General features: G+C 38.8%; 2 protein-coding genes across 6 annotated transcripts in view; both read right to left on the reverse strand.

The window, feature by feature from the left end:
* efcab7 (EF-hand calcium binding domain 7) overlaps positions 1–5,588 on the reverse strand; it is a 31,557-nt gene extending 25,969 nt beyond the window's left edge. The window contains exons 1-4 of one of the 3 annotated variants that reach the window (XM_072914661.1): positions 5,433–5,588; positions 5,181–5,272; positions 4,951–5,108; positions 8–219 (exon numbers count right to left, since the gene is read on the reverse strand). In XM_072914661.1, coding sequence (XP_072770762.1) covers positions 8–219; positions 4,951–5,083 — 345 coding nt within the window. In that variant the 5' untranslated portion in view covers positions 5,084–5,108; positions 5,181–5,272; positions 5,433–5,588. Of the gene's footprint in view, positions 1–7; positions 220–4,950; positions 5,327–5,432 lie in introns of those variants that run through there. The other 2 variants (XM_072914662.1, XM_061975725.2) reach the window with 2 other exon arrangements.
* Positions 5,445–15,181, reverse strand: part of alg6 (ALG6 alpha-1,3-glucosyltransferase) — a 494,479-nt gene continuing 484,742 nt past the window's right edge. For 2 of the 3 annotated variants that reach the window (XM_072914667.1, XM_072914666.1), the window contains 2 exons: positions 5,634–6,634; positions 5,445–5,525 (listed from right to left, as the gene is read on the reverse strand). The gene's annotated coding sequence lies outside the window, so the exon portion shown is untranslated. Of the gene's footprint in view, positions 5,526–5,633; positions 6,635–6,656; positions 7,097–15,181 lie in introns of those variants that run through there. The other variant, XM_072914665.1, reaches the window with a different exon arrangement.

A 15,181-nucleotide genomic window follows, 5' to 3' on the forward strand; every position in this document is an offset into this window, starting at 1 on the left:
AACTCACGGTCGTAAGGAGCTTTTCCACTTTGCTGTGTGAGATGTATCCATCGCCATCGGTATCCAGCTTTTTGAAAACTTCTATCAGCTCGTTCTTCTCAGCCTTCCGCTCATGTTTCAGAATCCCACAGAAATCGTCAAAGTTCATGTCAGTCGTTCCTGTGGTCCAGTATTTATCGAGAGTGGCTTGGGAGGGATTCCTGCCAGCCAACTGGAGAACTAGGAAATCGGGAACAAGGCAACCGACAACTCTTTCTGGCCTTTTTCTAACATTTTCCTATACATTCATGTAAAAAATAGAACTCTGAATGAGACTGTACACATATCCTTATTTCTACTTTCTTCAGTCTTAACGTAAGCATTCAAAAATATGGCAACACAAAGAATTGTGCTCCAAACAGGCACGTGCACAGATACAGTGGTGGTCAAAAGTTTACATACACTTGTAAAGAACATAATGTCATGGCTGTCTTGAGTTTCCAATAATTTCTACAACTCTTATTTTTTTGTGATAGAGTGATTGGAGCATGTACTTGCTGGTCACAGAAAACATTCATGAAGTTTGGTTCTTTTATGAATTTATTGTGGGTCTACTGAAAATGTGACCACATCTGCTGGGTCAAAAGTATACATACAGCAATGTTAATATTTGCTTACATATCCTTTAACAAGTTTCACTGCAATAAAGCGCTTTTGGTAGCCATCCACAAGCTTCTGGCAAGCTTCTGGTTGAATTTTTGACCACTCCTCTTGACAAAATTGGTGCAGTTCAGCTAAATGTGTTGGTTTTCAAACATGGACTTGTTTCTTCAGCATTGTCCACACGTTTAAGTCAGGACTTTGGGAAGGCTATTCTAAAACCTTATTTCTAGCCTGATTTAGCCATTCCTTTACCACTTTTGACATGTGTTGGGGGTAATTTTCCTGTTGGAACACCCAACTGCACCCAGGACCCAACCTTTTGTTTGTGCCGTTACGGTTTTTAAGTTATTAACGTTTTTTTTTAATGTTATTAACGTGCTTTTAGCCATGACTAAACACTAGCTATGTCAAAATCTCCCCAAACTTGTCCCATTTTTTGTGCGACATTTGAGCTGCAAAATTTGGTGTAACTTTAATACATTTTAAGTTATTAATGTTTTATGATTTGCCTGTGTGAAGTTGCCCCCCCAACCCCCATTGTCCAAATCTCTCCAAACGTGTCCCAATTGTTTGTACTTTGTTTGTGCTGCAAACATTTTCGTTTGGGCTGGTTTTTAAGTTATAGTATTTAAGTGTTCATAACCAAACCTCCAACCATGTCAAAATTCTCACCAAACCTGACCCATTTATTTGCAAAAATGTTCGGCCAAGCAATTATCATTTTTAAGTTATTAACAAATGATGGCTCTAGTGAATGAATGTGAGTGTGAATGTTGTCTGTCTATCTGTGTTGGCCCAGCGATGAGGTGGCGACTTGTCCAGGGTGTATCCCGCCCACTGCCCGAATGCAGCTGAGATAGGCTCCAGCACCCCCCCGCAACCCCGAAAGGGACAAGCGGTAGAAAATGGATGGAAGTAGCCACCCCCTCAAATTTTCCCCAAACCAGTCCCAATTTTTTTTTGTCTAACTCTTATAGTTTTTAAGCTATCAACACATTTTGATTCATGATGATAATACAATAATAATAATATATAATATTACTAACCAAGTTGCAGCGACATTGTTATTGTACACGAAGGAAATCTTTTTCTGACGTAGTAACACATCACATTGCTACGGCAATAGATAAACTAGCTGTTGTATCAGCAGCTGAATGACTTTTGAGATTGTAATGTACAACACAATGCAATAGGACACCAATTTGTACTGACTGAAAAACATGACCCATCATATACATATACAGTACATGCAGTATCTGTAAAGTATTAGCCCAACAATTCATGTTTTGTTTTTACACAGCTAGCTCAACAGTGCATGTAGTTGTAACAACACACATGATGTGCTGCATGTATCATGATCAATATTATAGTGACTCACTCAATGGATAGTTGTCTGTCCAGCTGGCCGGGGACGTTTTTCAAGTTGACTTTGTGTAAGCTCACTCTGTCAGCTTCTGTCTGCGCCCAAAATTTCACCCTCTGTTTGTGCTCGCTTCTATAACAAGCAGTTCATCCTCTGTATATTCAGGTTCAAAAATATCAAGTGGTGAATCCTCATTTGTCCAAAAATAGTCGTCTTTGTTGTCTGTTAAAAAATCTGCCATGATTACAACACACTCGTGTTTGTTTCCGGAAGTAGGAACACACATTTTATGCCGGAAGTGCAGTGCTTTGGAAACTGAAAAAATGCGTTGAGGAAAGAAGTTCCGTTAATGCACACAATTACCAAAATACAGCAAATATATAACATATTACATATTGTTATTAATGTGTTTGTAACTACAGTAACTTAAAAACCGTAACGGCACAAACGAACATTTTTGCAGCACAAACGATTGAGACAAGTTTGGAGAGATTTGGACAAGGCTGTGGGGCCAACTTCACACAAATGAATCACAAACTGTTAACAACTTAAAAACTATAATAGTTAGACCAACATTTTTTGCAGCACAAACGAAGCACAAACGAATGGGACAAGTTTGGGGATATTTTGACATAGTTGGGGGCGTCAAGTTATGATTAACATGTTAATAATTACATGTTAATAACAAAACCACAAAATGTTAACTTAAAAACTATGATAGTTAAACCAAAATGTTTGCAGCACAGACCAGCAAAAAAAATGAGTACTGGTTTGGGGAGGTTTTGACAAGGTGGGGGTGCTGGCTATAAATATGTAAATGTTAATATTACTTAAAAACGTATAACTTTAAAAACTATAATAGTTAGACCAAAACATTTTGCAGCACAAACAGATGAAACAAGTTTGGGGTGAAAAAAAGCACAAACAAAAATGTTTGCAGCACAAACTATTGGGACAAGTTTGGAGAGATTTGGACAGGGTTGGGTCCAACTTCACACAGTGCCCTTTTTGAGCACCTGCCCCCCCGAATTCTCTGTGCACATGCCTGGCTCCACCGATGCAAAACACATATTTCAAATGATTTTGATGACATTAAACCTTGAATTTCATGTTGTCCACGAACATGTACAGTCGTGGTCAAAAGTTTACATACACTTGTAAAGAACATAATGTCATGGCTGTCTTGAGTTTCCAATAATTTCTACAACTGTTATTTTTTAGTGATAGAGTGATTGGAGCACATACTTGTTGGTCACAAAAAACATTCATGAAGTTTGGTTCTTTTATGAATTGATTATGGGTCTACTGAAAATGTGACCAAATCTGCTGGGTCAAAAGTATACATACAGCAATGTTAATATTTGGTTACATGTCCCTTGGCAAGTTTCACTGCAAAAAGGCACTTTTGGTAGCCATCCACAAGTTTCTGGTTGAATTTTTGACCACTCCTCTTGACAAAATTGGTGAAGTTCAGCTAAATTTATTGGTTTTCTGACATGGGCTTGTTTCTTCAGCAATGTCCACACCTTTAAGTCAGGACTTTGGGAAGGCCATTCTAAGGACTTTGGGAAGGCCATTCTAAGGACTTTGGGAAGGCCATTCTAAAACCTTAATTCTAGCCTGATTTAGCCATTCCTTTACCACTTTTGACGTGTGTTTTGGGGTATTTGTCCTGTTGGAACACCCAACTGTGCCCAAGACTCAACCTCCGGGCTGATGATTTTAGGTTGTCCTGAAGAATTTGGAGGTAATCCTCCTTTTTCATTGTCCCATTTACTCTCCGTAAAGCACCAGTTCCATTGGCAGCAAAACAGGCTCAGAGCATAATAAATACTACCACCACCATGCTTGACGGTAGGTGTTCCTGGGATCAAAGGCCTCACGTTTTCTCCTCCAAACATATTGCTGGGTATTGTGGCCAAACAGCTCAATTTTTGTTTCATCTGACCACAGAACTTTCCTCCAGAAGGTCTTATCCTTGTCCATGTGATCAGCAGCAAACTTTAGACAAGCCTTAAGGTGTCGCTTCAGGAGCAAGGGCTTCCTTCTTGCATGGTAGCCTCTGCAAAACACGCTTGACTGTGGACACTGACACCTGTGTTCCAGCAGCTTCCAATTCATTGCAGACCTGCTTTTTGGTGGTTCTCGGTTGACTCTTGATCATCATGACCAATTTTCCCTCAGCAGCAGGTGATAGCTTGCCTTTTCTTCCTGATTGTGGCAGTGACAAAACGGTGCCATGCACTTTGTACTTACAAACCAATTGTCTGCGCAGTTGCTCTTGGGACCTAAAGCTGCTTTGAAATGGCTCCAAGTGACTTTCCTGACTTGTTCAAGTCAATGATTCGTTTTTTCAGATCTGTGCTGAGTTCCTTTGACTTTCCCATTGTTGCGTTTGTAACCGAGTCTAATGACTGCATCACATGAGCCCTATTTAAATGGGCTCAGAGAAGTCAACAGGTGTTGTCAATCATAATCACTCACATGAAGTTAAGAGGCCATGCCAAGAAGCTAATTTGATTTGATTGTAACTTTTCTACATCACCAACATTGATACTGTATGTTGCTGTATGTATACTTTTGACCCAGCAGATTTGGTCACATTTTCAGTAGACCCATAATAAATTCATAAAAGAACCAAACTTCATGAATGTTTTTTTGTGACAAACAAGTATGTGCTCAAATCACTCTATCACAAAAAAATAAGAGTTGTAGAAATGATTGGAAACTGAAGACAGCCATGACATTATGTTTATGTGTACTTTTGACCACGATTGTATGTAGCTATTGAATATGTTCCATTGTAAGACATTGACATGGAAAAGGAAAATGTTTTGATGTAAATCTAATGAGATACCGTTGAAAAAATATTTTAGGAGGCTTTCCTTTTCCCGTCAAATAAGTAGATAAGTAGGCTTGTGCTATTTAAAAAAAATATGACTTACCTCGACATAATTCCTGTTTCGAGGAGATATTTGCCAGGCTAGATCTGAACACACTTACGTAGGCGGCTCTAGACTGCAAGTAGAAAGCTTCGTCCTCATCACCAGGAGCCGAAGATGACTCCAAATAAGACATCTTTGCTTGAATATATTTTCCAACTCTGTCCCACAACAACAAATCAGGGCAATTGTTTTACGAATCACAACAGACTAGCGAATGCATTTCGGCTAACCTGATTGGCTTAACTAGCTTGGTTATGTTGCAGCGAACAAAGTATCGCCGTTACTAAGGTCTGCCTGCTTTGGCAACGTTGTGTGTTCACCACTAAAGAGCACGGAAGAAACACACGTTAACATCTAAAGGTGCCTCCCCCCCTTTTGCTGGCTCAAAAATCAAATTAATACTTCTTTAACACTTTGAGTTCCACTACAAAATATTGGTGCGTATTTAGGCTGAGCATTTTACAATGTTTTTAATTCCTTACCACAAGCAGGCAAACCGCACTAGGTAGTAGAGTTGTGTCTTGTCGTTTCAGTCTTTTGAAAATGGCGGCATCTAGTGTTAATAGTGATGTTAACTGGCGAGTATAGGCCATTTAAGGTTTACATATGACACATTACATATTATATTACATAAACATATTACACACGAAGTATTGGTTAAAAATACACCCATTACTACTTACATACAACACTGAGCTTTTTAATTTAGTTGTGCAAGCGGAACAATGTCGGCGTAGTGTCAATAAGAAAACAAGTCAAACAGACGCCAGTTTTGCATACCCGAAAATGCCGTAAGTACTTTTAACCCTTATGTGCTGATATATCTTAGCAATACGTGCTCTCTTCTTCATTTACGTGTACAATTTCGTAAACACTGCATTGTAATCATCACGCGACTTCATAGTTATGTGTGCGGTAATGTCAGTGTATGTACCGTTGACTTTTGAACATGGGATTCTATATGCTTAAATAGTGTGAATTATTCATTCTATGATAAACATTCGGTTTGTATAATGTCAAGTTAAGGCTGTTGTGACACATGTTACCGTTTTAATAGGACCAGAAGAGCTCTGCCAGTCGTGGGACGTGCTAATATAAGTACATGCAGTAAGTATCATGCTGTTCAAACAATATATGTCGTGCATTGACCCAAATATAAGACGACCCCTCCTTCCTCAGTCCTCTTTAAAAATCAGGGAAATAACAACTGGTAGATTACAATATAAAGTGGTAGAATACAGTTTAAATGATATAATTTTATAACCCGGCTGTTGCCCAACATTTAAGGCTGTATTCACTTGTGTGGGCAATACAAAAGGCTGCAAATTAAAAACATAAATATGGCATAAAGTAAGCCTAGAAATTATATAAATTAAGTGCATGTGCCTCACAATACGAAGGTCCTGAATTCAATCATGGGCTCGGGATCGTTCTGTGTGGAGTTTGCATGTTCTCGAGACTGCGTGGGTTCCCTCCGGGTACTCCGGCTTCTTCCCACCTCCAAAAACATGCACCTGGGGATAGGTTGATTGGCAACACTAAAATTGTCCCTAGTGTGTGAATGTGAGTGTGAATGTTGTCTGTCTATCTGTGTTGGCCCTGTGATGAGGTGGCGACTTGTCCAGGGTGTACCCCGCCTTCCGTCCGATTGTAGCTGAGATAGGCTCCAGCACCCCCCGCGACCCTGAAAGGGATAAGCGGTAGAACATGGATGGATGGATATCATAACCCGGCTGTTGCACAACATTTAAGGCTGTATTCACTTGTGTGGGCAATACAAAAGGCTGCAAATTAAAAACATAAATATGGCATAAAGTAAGCCTATAAATTATATAAATTAAGTGCATGTGCCTCACAATACGAAGGTCTTGAGTTCAATCATGGGCTCGGGATTGTTCTGTGTGGAGTTTGCATGTTCTTGAGACTGTGTGGGTTCCCTCCGTGTACTCCGACTTCCTCCCACCTCCAAAAACATGCACCTGGGGATACGTTGATTGGCAACACTAAATTGGCCCTAGTGTGTGAATGTGAGTGAATGTTATCTGTCTATCTGTGTTGGCCCTGCGATGAGGTGGCGACTTGTCCAGGGTGTACCTCGCCTTCCACCCGAATGCAGCTGAGATAGGCTCCAGCACCCCCCGCGACCCTGAAACGGACAAGCGGTAGAAAATGGATGGATGGATGGATGGCACTCAAATATTCCAAACCAAAATGCCAAAGGCTGAGTTCAATGTGTTTATCATTGTTGTATATCTGTGTTTTGTCTTCATGCTGTCTGGTCTGGTTTTGCTCTCGTTTAATTGTTGTCTTCACATTCAGTTACCATGACACCAAAGTAAAGGTGGGAGTAATCGAGCCCACTTGGCCGTCATCCCCACCTATACTATATACCTGCTGTTGCCCCAACCTGTTGTCGCGGGATCTTGCCCTTGTACTTTGTCGCTTGCATTTCCATCATATCCTTATGCCTTGAGATTGTTTTGCTCGATTTGCTCCTAGCCTTCACTATGGCTATTTGTGTTTTAAAGTTTTGTTTTTTTCTAGGTTTTTTTTGTGGCACTGGCGGCTCCTGATTGTGTCATAGTTTTTAGTTCTTCTCCTTTTGTTGCTGAGTGTTAAAATTCTTGTTTTCTCAAATCCTACTCTCTATTTAATCTGGGATCCACTCCTGAACAACTCCTAACAGTTATTTTTTTGTATTCTGCGAGTATACACTCATTAATCTCTTTACGGTGAAACACTTAAAAAAGTCAATAAAATTATTGGTAAGATAATCACTTTTCTCTGCTATTAATAGCGACCACCTTCCAAAATACCAGTGGACTCCAATATTTCAAACCAAAATGCCTTCTGCTGAGTTCAATAAGTTGATTGTTTTTATATTCCACTATTTACAAAGGGCTCAGATTTCATGAAAAGCTTCTAAAATATACTTTTAAAGATTGCTTTTGCCGAGCACTGCAACACTAAGCGGTTAAAGAAAGGAGCAGACAGACAACGCTTCTCTGTGCGTGATTGTAATAGCGAAACATGTTAACTAATAAGTAATTAATGAACAAATATAAAGAACAAAAACACTGAGAAAAGCATTTTGTCAACATGGCACAAAGAAATGTGCAAAATAGGCTTTATTCAGCAACAACAAGGTACTGTACATCTGTAGTCCTGCAAATACTAAAACATATTTCTTCAACCTTCACATGGAAAACAAGTACCGTATTTTTCGGACTATAAGTCACAGTTTTTTTCATAGTTTGGCCGGGGGTGCAACTTATACTCAGGAGCGACTTACAGTATGTGTAAAATTATTAACACATTACCATAAAATATCAAATAATATTATTTAGCTCATTCACGTAAGAGACTAGACATATACGATTTCATCGGATTTAGCGATTAGGAGTGACAGATTGTTTGGTAAACGTATAGCATGTTCTATATGTTATAGTTATTTGAATGACTTACCATAATATGTTACGTTAACATACCAGGCACGTTCTCAGTTGGTTATTTATGAATAAGTGTACGTTATATGACAATATAACGTACACTTATTCAGCCTGTTGTTCACTATTCTTTATTTATTTTAAATTGCCTTTCAAATGTCTATTCTTGGTGTTGGGTTTTATCAAATAAATTTCCCCCAAAAATACGACTTATACTCCAGTGCGACTTATATAGTGTATATGTTTTTTTCCTTCTTTATTATGCATTTTCGGCCGGTGCGACTTATACTCCGGAGCAACTTATACTCCGAAAAATACGATAGAATAGAATAATTTATGCTAATGATGACTAAATGCTTGACGACAAACACACTCAAGGAACAAATTCTATAGAAATACCAGCTGTACACAGATTAAAGTATATCAAAGTTTAGGGATGAGTACCATTTTACATTTGAACCGATACAGTTCCAAATCCCGGTGCCCAGGAATCGATACTTGTCATTTTTGGTACTTTTGCGTGTCCATGTGTCCATCCATTTTCTATTGCTTGTCCCTTTCGGGGTTGCTGGAGCCTATCCCAGCTGCACATCCTGGACAAGTCGCCACCTCATCGCAGGGCCAACACAGATAGACAACATCCATCCATCCATCCATCCATTTTCTACCGCTTGTCCTTTTCGGGGTCTATCTCAGCTGCATTCGGGCGGAAGGCGGAGTACACCCTGGACAAGTCGCCACCTCATTGCAGAGCCAACACAGATAGACAACATTCAAAATAAAAATATTATTTCATTTAATATTGGGCTGATAATGATAACTGTGCTGTCCAGTTGTTATATCTAGTTTTCTCACACAGTCTCATTTGCAAATCCTGTATTACATAGTAGACTTTGCATACAGTTGCAATTAAAGCTCAACCGATTACCGGCGCCGATATTTGACATTTTGACGTATATTGGTTTCGGCTTCTTTTTATCGGTATCGGTCTTTTCTTTTTTGTTACAAATACAACATGACTACAACAGCAGATACAATACATACACATATGATACGAGTATTTAGTATTAAAAAAAATAAAAAATAGTCGATAGTTATGCCATTCCAAGATGTTAGATGGCAGTAGTCTGTAGTGTGTGGCCGTAGTCAGAAAGTAGTCTTTGCCATTAAGCTGAAAGTGTTCAGTCTTGTCTTTTGCTTAGTCCTACAAAGTGTAACAGCCATCTTAGTTTCAGTTTTCATTACCAAATGTGAGTTTCTTAAAATACCACGTAAAATTGCTGATGCTAATTAGTAGCTTCAATGTGAATTAGCGTCGAGCCGGCATATTTTCAAAAGTGAGCCTTACTTTTGAGCGCTTTCTATCAGGCATGCTTGCTTTGTTGGCATGGAACAAAGCGACATTACTTAGAGGCAGTCCAGCTACATACATACACACACATGTACCTACGCTTCCACATGCATACACAAATACAGTACATACCTACACACTCATAGTTCGTACATCCACACGCACATTCACTGTACAAACATACATATACACATACTGTACATATACATTCACTGTACAAACATACATATAAACATACTGTACATATACATTCACAGTACAAACATACATATACACATACTGTACATATACATTCACTGTACAAACATACATATAAACATACTGTACATATACAGTCACTGTACAAACATACATATATACATACTGTACATATACATTCACTGTACAAACATACATATACACATACTGTACATATACATTCACTGTACAAACATACATATACACATACTGTACATATACAAGTACATATATACATACATACACTCATGCATATAATCACGTTTCATCAAACATATATTAACGTTGTTGCCCTAGGGGAAACTGGGTAACACTTGGCACACTGACAAAGCTTAACCTATTGTTACTATAACAATCTACAAGGTTAATATAGCTGGCTTCTCTCTCTTCCCCTCCATTTATCTGCTTTCTTTTGTATCTCTAGTTATCATTACATATATGTATTGTTGCATTTGAACAATTGTATTGTTGATAATAGAGGTAAATGATTGTTATTATTCATTATCAATAGCGCTATTTCTATTGGTATTTGTATTGCTCCATTTGTAAAGTAATAATGTTCATTGCCATTTATGTATTATTATTTATTCCACTAACTGCTTCTTTGCTATCACGTTTACTATCATATTTGTACATATCGTATTTGCTGTTGTTGTTGTTGTGTTTGCTGCTGTTGTTTTCGTCTCTGTCTTATCCCCCTCTTGTCCCCACAATTCCCCCCTCTGTCTTCCTTTTCTTCTCTTTCTATCCCCTCCTGCTCCGGCCCGGCTGCACCAAATGATAATATAAATACATTGAATAAAGTCAAACACAAATAAGGCAACAAGTATCCCACACTTCTCTTTTGTAAAGTAAATCTGAACAGCCGATATGGGCATCTACATCAACAATATGATTTGCCTGAGAAGCTGGACAGGACAAAAGAAAAAAAGAGGCTGTCTGGCTCATTTCACTCCGCGTTCTTGCTCCCCGGCCCCAAATGCTTGAGCCCGAGGTGGCGTCGCATGCAACAACGGTATCGAATTATGCCATTGTTTGATTTTACATGAGCCGGTACCTGGTACTACCGACGGAGCTAGGTTGGTATCTATAAAAATACAGAATTCAGGGCCCATTCCTATTCTTAATTTCTAGTATTTTCCCTTGTAAATATGTAATGCCATTAGAATGGTTGAGAAGTGTAACACTCAATTTTATTCGATAAAATGTAGATGCAAGGTCACTCTCAATATACCGGTATTCTTTATTCCTAAAGTGTACCATTGGTGCCTCTTTTCCCGCTGTCTGCTCTGTCATTGCAGGCATTTTCTGTGTACATTTTGCAGTTTAAAAGTGCTTGCCGATTTAATCATATACTCAAACCGTTTATGTTCCATCACATTGCACAAAGCTTACCCCGACTTTCACTAACAACATTTGGGAACCGAGTGAGTGATCTATAGCTATGGTTTATTGTTAGAGATTGTATTCACACATCCACATTCTGTCAATGTAGGAAGTGCAGTGGGCAATGGAAGAACACTTTGTTTTGGTTAGACCATTGTTGTGCGTGTTTACGTTGAGAGCGACTCAGGAATGAATTTGATTGGTAAATATGATGATTAATGGCCAAAATGTCCGTGGAAGTTATAGGTATTGGACAAAATTGCGAGGTTGCACATAATTGGCAGGGATTGGCAATCGCAATGTTGTAAAATCCTGGGGGTCTTTTTAATCATGCACCCTTTTGGATTTGCAGCATTACTCAATCTTAGTATGTAGACAGAAGCACATCCTTCAGAATTCTTTCTTGATCAGTAAACACCACTGACAGAGTTGCAGCCATGCACTAAATGTATCTGGTTTATAATTTAAAAGACAAGGTCAAAGTTGTCACACCTAAAAAGATGCGCCTCAGTCATGAGATGTAAGCATAAAGGTTAGTTTATCAATCAGATGCTGTAAGTTGCAAGATGGTATTTTCAATGTTAACTGATGATAAAACCAAAGAGCTGATTTTAAGGCTTGCAGAGAGCTGGCTATCTTTTAGGACTAGTTGCCATATTTCAATTGCCACACTCTCCTGATGCACATAATGACATATCAGAATTTAATGACAGGAGACAAGAAATGACGGGGATTTGTCCCTGGCCAAATTATGAATGATTTACATAGCACTAAAAATAGTTGTGTAAGAGCCACTTAACACACGAACCATTTCCTCAGCCAAGGCAGACATTTGCTGTCTGGCCCATCCATCAAGATAAGCATTAGTTTTTAATTTCATAGTGGTGTCACAAATACATTTCATAAGCTCAGTTTACAGTCATAGCACTCACTGGCTTGTCATGTGTAGGGATGCAACGATTATAGATTTGGACTGTATGATTATACCGGTAGTCTGAGTAATAATCACACATTTACGATTATTATGCAATGAATAATTGTATACAATCACAGACATTCCTTAGAGATTTTTGATGTTATTTATCACTGTCAGAAATAACAGTAATGAAATAGTAACATCATACAAGCAGTACAAAATAATAAATATAAACAAAATAATTATTATTGAGTAAATTAATAATTGTATTATTATATAAGACAATAATTAACTGTTGAACCCTCAGAGGAAAATGTTACACATGTGGGTAATAAACTCAAGTGTTATTTGTCATCAACTGCCACCCATGCCTATTTATTCATTTTTATGCTGTGTTAATAACTGGAATGCCCATAATTAGATCCCATGGTATAGGGCTGTCATTCTACAAACTCCTGATGCTATGTTAGTGTTTTACATTTGCTGTATCAACACTGAATGAATTAGCCATTGACCGGAGTACATGTTGCTGTTTGTTTACACTGAACTGACTCAATGCTAAGCTACTGATTGTAAGTGACATATTTATGTTTAGCTCAATTCTTCATAAAGTAACTTGCCACTAAAATAATTTAACTCAGTACATGTGTTGGCTTTACTTTGGTGTGTAAAGCTGTGTGGTCATCCCGCACATGCTGCACCATATGTAAGACCCTGTAGCCGCAACTTTTTTTGGCAGGTTTGGCAAAAGGGTTAGCTTTAGCCATCGTCTTCAATGTCATTTTTTAAGGTACTCATAATGTTCCCACACTGTACTTCAGCTTATTTTGGGGTGGGAAAAGTTTGCTGCTTTGTCCTATTGCCATTTTTAAGCTAATGTAGCATACCAGCGTGTCTCTCGACTCAAGCGTATAACACTGGTGTAAATTATTTTTGTTCCGTGCAGATTTGCTGAAAATGACATACTAACATAATGTCTGTTCACAGTGAGAATAAATAAATAAATGATAAATGGGTTATACTTGTATAGCGCTTTTCTACCTTCAAGGTACTCAAAGCGCTTTGACAGTATTTCCACATTCACCCATTCACACACACATTCACACACTGATGGCGGGAGCTGCAAGTATGCAAGGCCCTAACCAGCACCCATCAGGAGCAAGGGTGAAGTGTCTTGCCCAAGGACACAACGGACGTGACTAGGATGGTAGAAGGTGGGGATTGAACCCCTGTAACCAGCAACCCTCCGATTGCTGCACGGCCACTCTACCAACTACTGAAACCCACGTTGTAGAAGAGCTTTTGTGATGAAATAATTGTGACTTTTTTTAATCATGGTTAATAGTAAAACCAGTTAAAGCATGACGAAGAAGTTCAAAACATTCATAGAATAGCATCTTAATTATAGATACTCTATTACTGAAAATGTACTCCCCATTTCAGGCATTTAAACAACACTTATTCTTTATCATTTTTAAAGTCACAACAGTCATGTGTTGAACCGACAAAGGGCAGTTGGACTACGTCATCCCACTATGACCAGATTGGACTCTCTGTAGTCTAAATTGGAGCCATCGCTGGATGCATTCATCAGAGCCAGGAAAGAACTAGAGGAAATACTCGTATGACAAAACCTTAAATCTTTTAGAATAGCCGGAACTGTCTTCATCTCATGACATGTGCTTTTAAATACATCTTTATCTCTGCAGTTTGAAAGGATGATAGCTTTAATACATCATGAATACCCACCTTTGACATTCCTTTTCCTTTCACAGTGACTTGCACTTGAAGGGCTTTGGTTTGAAAAAAAAATCTAATCAAATTCAGTGTGATACTTTTCTCCTTTTTGTGTGCTGCACTTTCATTTTTGTATTTTACTTAGCCAGCAGAGGGCAGCAATGAACAAGAACATTTCCAGTTTGCAGCAGGCTAGCAGGTTGAGCTGAATAGCCACATGAACCCCCGAAAGGGACAAGCGGTAGAAAATAGATGGATGGATGAAATTAAGTGAGAACATGCAGTGCATACAGAAGGCAACCATAACGCTTCACTTTTTCCACATTTTGCTATGTTATAGCCTTATTTCAAAATATAATCAATTCATTTTTGTCCTGAAAAATCAACACATATACTCCATATTGACAATGTTAAAAGTTTTTTTTTTTTTAGATATTTTTGCAAATGTATTAAAAAAAATAAAATAAATACATGTACATAGAAATTCACATCCTTTGCCTTGGAGCTCAAAAGTGAGCTCAGGTGCATTCTGTTTCAACTGTTATCCTGGAGATGTTCCTACGGCTCAATAGGAGTCCACTTGTGGTACATTCAGTAGGTTGGACATGATTTTGATACGTACACACCTGTCTATGTATAAGGTCCCACAATAGACAGTGTATTGCATAGCACAAAACAAGAATGAAGTCGAAGGAATTGTCTGTATATCTCCGAGGCAGGATTGGCTCGCACAAATCTCAAAATATCAGCTGCCTTGAAGGTCCCAATAAGCACAGTGGCTTCCATCATCCGTAAATGGAATAAGTTTGGAACCACCAGGATTCTTCTTAGAGGGCCGGCTGCCTAAACTGACCGGTCGGGGGAGAACGGCCCAAGTCAGGGAGGTGACCAAGAACCCGATGGTCACTCTTTCAGAGCTACAGCAGAGAAGAGACCCTTACAGAAGAACAACCATCTCTACAGCCGATCACCAATCAGGTCTGTGTGGTATAGTGGCCAGACAGAAGCCATTGCTTCGTAAAAGTTTGCCATAATGCACCTGAAAGACTCTAAGACCATGAGAAACAAAATTATCTTGTGTGATTAAACTCTTTGGCGTGAATGCCAGGCATCATGTTTGGAGGAAACCAGGCACCGCTCATCACCAGGCCAATACCA

The sequence above is a fragment of the Nerophis lumbriciformis genome, linkage group LG14 (assembly GCF_033978685.3).
Source record: "Nerophis lumbriciformis linkage group LG14, RoL_Nlum_v2.1, whole genome shotgun sequence".
NCBI classification, from domain to species: domain Eukaryota; kingdom Metazoa; phylum Chordata; class Actinopteri; order Syngnathiformes; family Syngnathidae; genus Nerophis; species Nerophis lumbriciformis.